Source organism: Cupressus sempervirens, chromosome 6 (genome assembly GCF_028749045.1).
Source record: "Cupressus sempervirens isolate cs-2001-9-10 chromosome 6, ASM2874904v1, whole genome shotgun sequence".
In the NCBI taxonomy this organism is placed as follows: Eukaryota; Viridiplantae; Streptophyta; class Pinopsida; order Cupressales; family Cupressaceae; genus Cupressus; species Cupressus sempervirens.
Genome location: NC_143123.1, coordinates 101,353,820 through 101,365,044, shown reverse-complemented (window position 1 = coordinate 101,365,044; position 11,225 = coordinate 101,353,820). Strand labels below are relative to the sequence as shown.

Genomic DNA, 11,225 nt, shown 5'->3' with positions numbered 1-11,225 from the left:
TTGCATAATTTGTTTTGTAGGAATGAAACTCTATATTTTTAGTATTTAAAAAAAAAATAGAAAATAGACTTTAAAAATAAAAAACATGATAAAATTTTCAATCAAGTTTTTAAAAAATAATTAAAAGCATAAACTTTATCCAATTTTACACATTTCATTACTTTACATCATCTTGAAATTCTAAACATAAATGGCCCTTTTCTATCATTAAAGTTGAATAGTTTAAGTTCTAATATCCTTTTCCTTTATAAAAGGTGACACAAGTTTGTGCTTTTACCCTTTCATTTTGTACCTCTTTATCTATCTCTTTTTGTAAATTTATCTATTTCAATCCTTCCTTTTTTCTATCCCTCCCAAAAACATCTTTACTTATATTTTTACCTGTTTATAACTCCTTCCTCTACTTTTTTCTCTCCCTAAAGATCTAGAATTGTCTATATACATTTGTCTCTATCTCCCTTGTTAATTTCTCACTTTCCTTCGTTATTATTCTCCCTATTACTCACTCTCCCTCCATCCTTCCCTTTATACTCTCAATCCTAACTCTCTCTTCCAAACCCTTTACATCTCTTTATATATATACCCTCTCTACCTACCTTATTCTCTCATATACTCTCCATTCCTCTATCTTTTATTCCATCCTCTCAACCCCACCTCTCTCTTCCAAACCCTTTACATTTCTTCTCATATATGCTCTCTCTCACCCTCTCTACCTACCTCTTTCCCTCTTGAGCTATCTATACCTAACTCTCATAGACTTTATCATTTCTCATGTTATAGTTTCTTAGATATACACTTTGATTTTATTTTCATCTAAACTTTATATTTTAAATTATCCACAAGAAAAATTATTGACTAATTCTATCTAGTTACATCTTTTTTTATTGTCTATAGAGAGAAAGAGAGATATCGTTCCCCTTTGTTTATCTATGTCTCTATCCCTCTCTCTTATGCATAAATATCTTGTTTATCTCTCTTTATCTCTTTCATCTATGCACATAGATCTTGTTTGCATCTCCCTATCTCTACCTTCCAAATTTATCTATATCTCCCCCTATCTCATTCTCTTCTATTATTTCCTCTTTTCATGTTTCTCTACATCTCATCAATCTATTTTTTCTCTCAAAAAAGACACAATAGAGAGAAGACTTTTGGAGAGAGTGAGAGGGGGCGAGGTATATATATATATATATATATATATATAGACATAGACACATACACACATGTGCGCAAAGAGAGTAAGAAAGTGTGTGGACAATAGAGAGGTCATAGGAAAAGAGAGAGAGAGTGAATACAATGAAATCCTTCATAAAGGAAGACATGTAAGGGGTTATAAGTGAGATATATATAGGGGAAAGAGAGATGGACTTGTAAGAAAGAATGGGCAGTGAGATAGGTAGAGGGGGATAAAGAGAGACGTGTATTATGAGACTTTGATTGGGAGGTTAAAAAGGAGTTAATAGAGAAACCTAAAGAGGGCTAAGAGTGGAAAATGCATGCTATGGCCCCAATAATGGAGAGAAACAATACGATGTGAATATATTTATAGGAGAGGTTGGAAGAGAAAGAGGGGAGAGATAGATGCACAAATCTTTAAATTCAAAGAGATATTGATGAGATGAGAAAAGGAATGAAGTAGGTAGGAGAATAAAGAGAAAGGAGAAGATATAGGTAGAAGCATATCTAGGGAGAGGGATGTAGATGCATTGAATGTGATATAAAAAAAGAGGGAAAGATACACAGATGTAACTATGTCAATTAATAGAGGGGAAGAGAAGTATAGAGAACCGTTTTCTCAAAAGGAATAAGGAAACAAGGTAAGCTTCTATAATGATTTATGAAATATTTTTTAATCACATTATTACATAAAATATAAATCCTTCATTATTTACTACCTTTTAATTATTTGATCTTTTTGAAAGAAAAATTAATTTCAAAAAAATTATTGATTTTGTAACAAAATTGCAAGTTTTAAAAATAATTAGAGTCAACTTTATATAACTTTATATAACTTTTTATCAATAATCTTATAAAACTACTTTAACTAGTGAACCACATTTTGTGGAGGTATTCTATTTTGACATAAATAGAATATTAATAAATAGTTTTTTTTCCATTTCTAATTGTGGCACTTTACAATCTTTGCTCATTTCTAAATATTCTAATAACTACCTAAATCCAACTTGATAGGAATAAGTTGTGAGAACTCTCTCGTTTATATATGCTACATTACAAATTTTTGAGCTGAAATTTTAATATTAACTAAAAAGGGTCACTTGAACACCTAGATTGAAAAAAGAGAAGCATCAAAAGAATTAAATTCTTTTTGCTCTTGTGAAATGAGAAAATATTAAAAGATTATGATTGTTTAAGATATTTAAGATATATTTTTCTTGTTGTACAATAAGAATATATAAAACATTTTGATAATTTAAGAAATTCAAAAAATATTGAAAGAAATATTCAATTGAAAATTAACATAAAATTTTAAAACCAATATTTGATACAAGACTGAATTCAGTTTTGAAAAAAAATTAAACATAAAACTAAAGACTTATCTTTACAAACTGCTGATCGCCAAGTTTTAAAAAAAAACAATATACATATATATATATATATATATCAATGTTGAAGAATAAATTTGGGATTCCAAAAACTGAAATATGTGGGAGATGCCTCTCAATACAGCAGGGTAAGCTATGAGACTTCTATTCGACGTTCAGGGTTTGAGTTCTACTCAAATTTTGTTGTATTCTTGGCTTCCAAAAAAACTGAAATATACATTATTGGCGGTCACTAAAGTTAATTAACTTCATTAAAGATTAAAACCCTCAAAACCCTAGCTTTCTTCAAAACCTAGCTCATATGATAGATAGCTTGTAACGCATTAAATGCCGCAGATGATGAGGTGTGGTGGCTGTAGAAGCTTCAAAGCAAGCACACAAAAAAAGGCAACACACAAATTCATCCGCTAGAAGAAGCATAGCGGTCTGAGAAGTTCGAGAAGAAGAATAGTCATGAGGATAAGTTCGATAAGTAACTAAGCCACACACAATTTCGTACAATCGAAGCGCCCAATGTTTCCCCTGTCTCACTGCATCTGCTTCCCTTGAATTTTGACTTGAATTTTCAGAGCTGCTCACTGCAACCAAAAACGCCGCTACTGATAATAATAACAAATCATCTAAACAATTTTAACAATGGAAGCCGAATGTATAATCTTAAACCGAGACAAGTGCAGCTGCTTTCGCATAGTAGTTAAGGATATCTCTTTCATAGAATTTCACACTCTGAAAATATATTTGCTGTGAAAAACTGTTCTAATTCATTTCATCCACTTTTTATTGATTCAGGCAAACTTTATCAAACACGAGTTGGTTTTATTATCGTAAAAGTAGGTCAAGTAGCACAAACTTGAAGGGAAATGAGAACTCAATATACACATCCTGTATCTACTAATTCTTTAAACAGTTTTTAGTAAGTAAATACAACGGCATACTACTATGTCATAAAAGCAGAAATAAACAGTGTTGATTTCTCACAATTAAAATCTTAAAGGAAAGTGATTGCAATTTATCAATCTAAATAAATTTCAGCCACATTATAACATACAGATTATTATTCTACAATCATGAAACAAGAAGAATGAAACAAAATAAAGAACACAGATATAGGCAGGGAAAACCTTTCCAAAAAAAACACCACCCTCCAAACCATCGTATTATTCAGCAACAAGTTACTATACATTTTCAGTGTTCACATGGAGATTTACATCTTGCTCCATTATAGAGAAAATCCAGCAGCATAACTTTGTGCAAATAATTTCTCCGCTTTCTTAATTTTCTGAAACAATGCTTTGTACTTATCGAGTTTTTATACAAGAGGAAACAGTTTCTAAAGTGTCTACATCTACAAATTATTTTAGAAACAAATAAAACAATAAATCATGATAAGATTGAGTCACGTTATTCAACAAAACTATCCACTTTCATATTCTAAAATTTCTATAGAAAAACCATTTGACTTAGTCTACCTTATTCAAATTTTGAACTTGGAAAACTCATTATCAACTTCCATAACTACCAAAATTGTGTTCGAATTATACACAGTTTGTTTATAATTTTGTTTTTACTATTTAATTTTGTGTTTATTAACTTTTTTTATTACAAAAATCTTATACATTCTTGATAGTTTCACTTGCAGAATATCCTTGGGGTGAAAACTCCACTAACAATGCAGTCAATGTAATAACAGAGCTCATCTCCTTTTTAGTTGGGACTATTACAGAAATTTAACACCCTGAGACAACTTTACTTGTACTGTGGTATTGTATGGATTTTAAGGTAAAAAAGTGTGGACTTTCTGAATTCTGAAGCAAAAAAAAATGCTTAAAGACAACAAAATACGGCGACTGACCAATGTTTAGGGCACTTCATAGCAAATCATCTCCTGCACAAATAATAAACAAGAATAAGTATAAATTAACCGTAAAATGTTTTTAAACCTTCAAATTAGATGAAAATACATGAAGTTATTATAGAACCGTGGTCAAAGCTTTCGAACCAAATGAAATTTACATAAATTGCCATAAAGCTTTGCTTAAACCTTTCAAAATAGCGGTGTGTCAGTATTAATAAAACTGTATGTAAAACTTTTATTGTTGACGAAAAGTGCATAAATTTAGAAAACTGTGCTCAGGCCTTTCAGAATAGCGCAGCGCCACTAATTATAAAACTCTGTTTAAAGCTTTCAAAACAAGCGACGTGTTCAAACCTTTTCAAACTAGATGAGGAAGGAAGAGTACATAAATCTACGATAAAACTGTGTTCAACCCTTTCAAACTAGTGCAGCGACAGTATTTATAAACTATATTTAAGCCTTCGAAAATAGATTAAAAGGAAAATACATAAATTAACCATAAAGCTATGCTTGAAAACTTCAAACTAGCGCAGCGACACTAGTATTTATCAAACTGTGCTTAAATATTTCAAACTGGAAAATACGCAAGCTTACCATAAAACAGTGCTTAAACCTTTCAAAGTAGAGGAGTGACAGCTTACCTGGACACTTTAGGAACAATGCAGCGATGATCTTAAGAGGAGAACACCAGTATTCGAACTCGCGACCAGAACAAATGGAAGATTATTGTGCAGACGTCCACAAGGAGCAACAATGAAAATAAGCAGTACAGATTGGCGAGCAGCGAAAATGACCTAGGCGAAGCGCGCAAAGGCTGGGTCAGCACAAGAAAGAACGCGTAGAAAATGACGATCAGCGACAGTAACCAGTACGGAATGAGGATCGCTAATAGCGATTTGGGGGAAATAGGCAAATATGCATTAGAAGGCTCCTTTGTAAGCGGTGCATTTGCCTTTGCGCAGCTCCACACAACTGAAAACAGCAGCACCGTGATGAACAGAAAAAGAAGCTTCTCGTATTTGGCCATGGCGGAGAAATCTTCAGAACAAAAGCAGCAGCAGAAAATGCAGGACAAGGAAAATGGAGCGGGGAAGGGAATTTATAGCCAAAATTTTAAGAGAAGAGGAGATTGAAAAAAATATTGACACAGTTACTTTGAGTGTTTTACTGGGAAAACGCGTGTCATTTACGATTAAGAATTGTCGATTTCCATGATCAGACAAACTTTTGTTGAGCGCCGCTTTAAACATGCATATCAGTTTCCTCGTAGCTGCAGCTAATTTGGTTAGTTTGTTACAATCGCCTTTCCCTTTTTTGGATTGGAAATGATGAATTTCAATTTTTATTTTTTATTTAATTTTACTTGTTAAGGGCAATTTGAATTAATTCTAAGATCCATTTCATAATCTAGCTTTCTTCTTAATTGAATTTCAACCTTAAATGCACACATAGTTTTTGGAAGATGTTTTTAATAATAGGTAATAGGTTTGAGGAGATAATTTAATAGTGGAGTGTCTTAACTTGCACTTCTTAAAATCTTATATGGAAAATTAGAAATATTATCAATAAATTTTTTTACTAGTCTAATGCTTATCACTAAGGTTTCATGTCCACAACATCAAACATCATATCACACATTTTAAGTGATTTTCAATAGTAAACATAAGAAATTTTAAATGTTATTAATTGTTTTATTTAATATATTTGAGTTCAATATATTTTTCACTATTTCCCATCTTTATGATAATGTAACATTTGAAGTCTTCATTTATTATGGTTTATAGGATTATTTTTTGATTAGTATTTTTTCAACCTAGTATTTGTAATTGATGATTATGTAGGTTATATGTAATCCTAAATGATATCCAATATTATAGTGATTATTTTGGATGTTATATGTTGTTTTGTCACATGTCCTAAGTAATTTACATGATATTATGTTTTTTTAGTATTAGCCACCATATACATATTAATATTTGTATGAAATTTAACTTTCTATACTATTTTATAATTTTAAATAAATAATTTTTTTAAAAATATAGTTTTCTAGTATTACTAAAAAAATAATTTTTAATTTATCATTTACACTTAAGTTAATAATAAATAATTAGTTTTATTTTAAAATTATATTAATAAATTTAATATAGTTAAATTATATGTAATTGAATATTATTAAAATACTTATAATGAATATTTTAATTATATAAATATTAATTGTTCTGACTATAATCAATTATTCAACAAATGGTGCTTACCTTCTTATGAAGGTGTGGTAAATAAAAAACAAAGGATATCATAATTTCCAATCTATCATGTGATGCAAATATGTTAGTCATATATTTTGCATGAATTATATCTTCATTATGACATGGAGAACTATCATCTAAGAAGATGTAAACTTGTGGATGTTTAAAGAGGTGAATTCTATAATTTTACATAAAGAGTAATCTTATGTAAGGAAACTTGATGTAAAATTTGATAAAAACATAAGAATTTAGCCTTTACAAAATTAGATTTAGTTAGACTTATCAGTTATAGTTTTAAAATTTTGATGCACTACTAGTCTAAAAAAAATTAGAAAAAAATCCATCACCCTATCAATTAAGACTTTTCACATAATCACTGGTTCTCCATTTGAATTAGTCCAAGATCAAATAGAGAATATAGAACCCCAACTAAGAAGATGTACTGAAGAAAGATAGATACCTACTATGTTCATTGATTATGAGTTATTGTTCACCGAAGAGGAAGATCCTTCCTTGTTGGTTTCAAAATTCTTAGAATCAACAATGTATAAAGCTTTTTTCAAGGATTCAACCAATGATAAATGACAATTGGCAATGCATGAGGAGACAGATTCTTTAATTAAGAATCAAACTTGGGATTTTGTTTCTCTTCCACAAAATTGATGACCACTCAAGAACAAGTGCATATATTGGTTGAAAGAAGAAGAGGAAGGTAGAGAACACTTAAAGGCAAGGTTAGTGCAAAAGGAATTTTAGCAAGAAAAAGGAATAGACTTCAATGAAATCTTCTCACTAGTTATCAAGATAATAAGTATCTAAATAATTTTGGGATTCATAGCTGCATGAGAACTTGAGTTGGAGCATCTTGATGCCAAGACTGGATTTTTACATGGTGATGTATAGGAGGGATTGTATATAGATTAGCTTCAAGGACTCATCAAGAAAGGAAATGAGTATCAAGATATTATAAACTTAATCACAACTTGCCTAGGCTCAAGCAAGCCCTAAGACAATGGTACTTGAAATTTAATTACTTTAAGAAAATTTTCACAAGGTATGAATTAGATCCATCTGTCTACTTAAATAAACTTCCTAGTGGTTTCATTCTTCTTCTTTATGCTGACAAGATGTTAGTTGATGGCACAAGTAAAAGAAATTTTCATGAGTTCAAGGAGAAATTGGAAGGCAAGTTTGCAATGAAAGAATTAGGGGAAGTGAAGAAGATTATTAACACACCAATCACAAGAGATAGAAAAAAGAGTAAAATCATGTTATTTCAAAAGCAATATATCAATAAATTTATTGAGAGGTTTGGCATGACTTGTGCAAAAGTTGCGTCTCTTCCATTTTTTGGTCATTTCTATTTAAGCTTTGAATTGTGCCCAAAAAAGAAAGAAGAAAAGGAATGCATGGATAAAATTCCTTATAAATTTGGAGTTGGTAGCATTATGTATGCCATGGTTTCTACTCACACTAATATTGCTCATGTGTTGGGAGTTGTGAGTAGATTTATGAGAAATCCTAGAAAGGTTCATTGGGAAGTTATTAAATGGCTATTGTGATATCTAGAAGACACTTTAGATTATGTGTTATTCTTAATTTGGAGGTAATAAAGATCGACTACAAGGGTTCATTGATTCAAATCTTGCCGAAGATTTAGATAAACATAGGTCTACCATTGGTTAAACCTTCATTTTTGTTGGAGCTTTTATTTATTGGGCTTACAAGTTGTAACTTTTTATTGCTCTTTCTTTAGTTGAGGCCGAGTATTTGGCTCTTTCTAATGCGGCAAGGAGAATTATTTGGCTTCAATAATTTCTTGGTGACTTGAAATTTTAGAAAAGCAATTATACATTATTTTGTGATAGTAACAGTGCCATTTATTGGCTCACAATCATTCATCGTAACATCACTCTAAGAATATTGGCATGGATGTTCACTTTCTTGTTCATGTAGTTGAAGAAGGCAAGTTGAAAATTGTAAAGATTGATCCAAAGATCAATCAGAAAAATATATTCAAAAAGGTTATAATCAAACTGAAGTTTGAATGTGCCAATACCTCACTTGGACTTGTGAAGAATAGATAAATGACCTTTAGGTGGGAGATGGTTAATGTGAATGTCAATAGTCACAATTGGATTCCCTCCAATTGTGTGACTCTTCAATTCGATGGGCCTTTCTGTAATTTATATCTATTTATATGTTGTTTTTGCATCATTGTAATCAAATTCTATTAATCACTACAATACTCTTCTTAGTCTGGACATAGCCATAATTTGTGGTGAATAACAATAAATATCGTGTTGTATTTATTTGTTTACATCTTAGTTTCTTCATTTGGCTTTCAAGTCTATTTAATATGCATTATCTGAGTCTACTAAAGTAAATTTCATTAAAGGTCAAAGCCCTATCTATTTTCAATCCCTACCTTTCTTCAACAAACTCTAGCTCATATAATAGATAACTTGTAAGGAATAAAATGCAACAAATGATGAGGTATGTGTCATCATTGACTTTGGAAATAAAGAAAAAATAACACCAAAAATCAAGAATAAAAAATCACAATCACTCGCTTGCTTTAGACAAAGAAGAGAAGAGGATAAATTTGCAAGTAACATAAGTTGTTAGAAATGAGATCTGAACGGGCATGACAATGTGAGGGAAAACATAATTTTAATATATTGCATAAATGGGACATATGTGTGTGTGTGTGTGTCTGCATGCGCGCACGTACATACATATATACATATACATATATACTTATACATATATACTTATACATATATACATACATACATGTGTGTGTGTGTGTGTGTGTGTGTGTACACATACATACATATATATACATGTATGTATATATGTATGCATATATGTATAAATGTATTTGTGTAAGTAATTTCATTTGACTTTTTAAAACTTATAACAAAATATAATTAATAAAATGTTTTAATTAAGATTATTTTAAAAAATTGAACATTATATAAAATTTGAACCTTTTTATAATGATTTAAAAAACAATTTAAAACTAAATATAAAAATAATAAATATTCAGTAAGTAACAAGATTGTTGTCAACTTAGTTCTTACCTATTAAAAAATGAGATAAAAATTTATCTCAATTAAGAAAGATAGATAATATATTTTGTTTAAAAAAATTTAAAATTTCAATGTATTAAGAAAAAATTATTTATTTGATTACAAAGGGACATTTGAATTTGTTAAAGATAATATTTTGTTTTTGATGTATTTATAGAGCAGCCAAAAGAGGTAGCTGACCCCGTGGTATAGAGTGCTAGAGACCAACTAGAAGTTACCCCCTACTATCTAACCAATCCCTTTTCTAGACATATAAAACATAAGAAAATATCTTAACATTTAACTCCCTAATATTAACATTCAAAACACTAGTATCCACTTTACTACCCTTAAGATTAATGCTATGCCAAATAATGATCCAACAATCAGGAAAAAAATGCAAACCCAATCTAACTTCTTATTTACTGTATGAAAGAAGCCCATAAAAATCGGGTGTATCCAATATATTTTAAACTCCAACATATTTTAAACAAAATTATATAAAAATAGTCTTCAAATTAGAAGTCCCATAAAACTTGGACTACATTACAGCATGAATATATAACATCTAAACTTAAGTATAAGTATCACAATTTGAAAAATATCATATGATCAGCCATATCAAAACTTTAGAAAGGATGACCAAGTTTATTCTATTTCTATTTGTTTAGAAGAATCTAAAATGTCTTCCACTTCCATATCAACATCATCAAATGATAAAGATCGAGGGGGAGCCATAGACAACATAGATTCCTAAACATATTCTACCACAATTGGAAAACCAAAATCAATAGGAAATGGGGGTTGAGTATGCAGCTAGTCGAACAACTCCTCAAAAATAGGAGGGGAGAAGAAAAAAGGGATATCTAGATATGCTGACAAACTGTGGACAATGCTCATATCATAATCGACTTTTGGGGAGATAGAGATGATTATATTATTAAACCTTTCTTTTAAGGCTTGCATGGAATCAATTTGTTTTAAAATGATGTATTTCCACTATTTCTATAAATGGGGACAAGAATTTTATAAAAAGGTACTTTTAATGGTAATATTTTCTTGTTCTTTGAATCTAACAGATACCATTGAGAGCTTATAAGATTTTTTGTAACTAATATCTATGAAATCATATCCTCACTTAGGACTAAGATCTCAAATCTCCATGGCATATCTTTTGAAGCATAAACTAGGTCTAGCTACAGTTTTAATAGGAGAGTTGAACACTTGGAGCATTTATGTTCCTTTTGTGTTTCCATCTATTAGATATTAGGAAGTGTGTGTGGATTTATGCTCCTTTTTTGTTTCCATATATTAGAGATTGGGAAGTGTGTGTAGATTTTGTTAGAAACAATAGTTCACCAAGATCACTAGGGGGGGTGAATCAGCTATCCAGCAATTAAAACATTTATCTTCTTTAAACAAACTTAACCATTCAACCAAAGTAAATAATACTCACAATAAGATGCATATACACAATTACACCAAA

The 11,225-nt window shown here is 30.2% G+C and overlaps 1 protein-coding gene across 1 annotated transcript; it reads right to left on the bottom strand.

Moving 5' to 3' along the window:
• Nucleotides 1-3,689: 3,689 nt before the first annotated feature.
• On the bottom strand, nt 3,690-5,492 carry LOC149551440 (uncharacterized). The gene is made up of 2 exons (XM_089789688.1): nt 5,061-5,492; nt 3,690-4,449 (listed from the first exon to the last, which is right to left on the bottom strand). Exon 1 carries the CDS (start codon nt 5,444-5,446, stop codon nt 5,093-5,095), a length of 354 nt encoding a protein of 117 aa, XP_089645814.1. The 5' UTR covers nt 5,447-5,492; the 3' UTR covers nt 3,690-4,449; nt 5,061-5,092.
• Between the last annotated feature and the right edge of the window lie 5,733 nt (nt 5,493-11,225).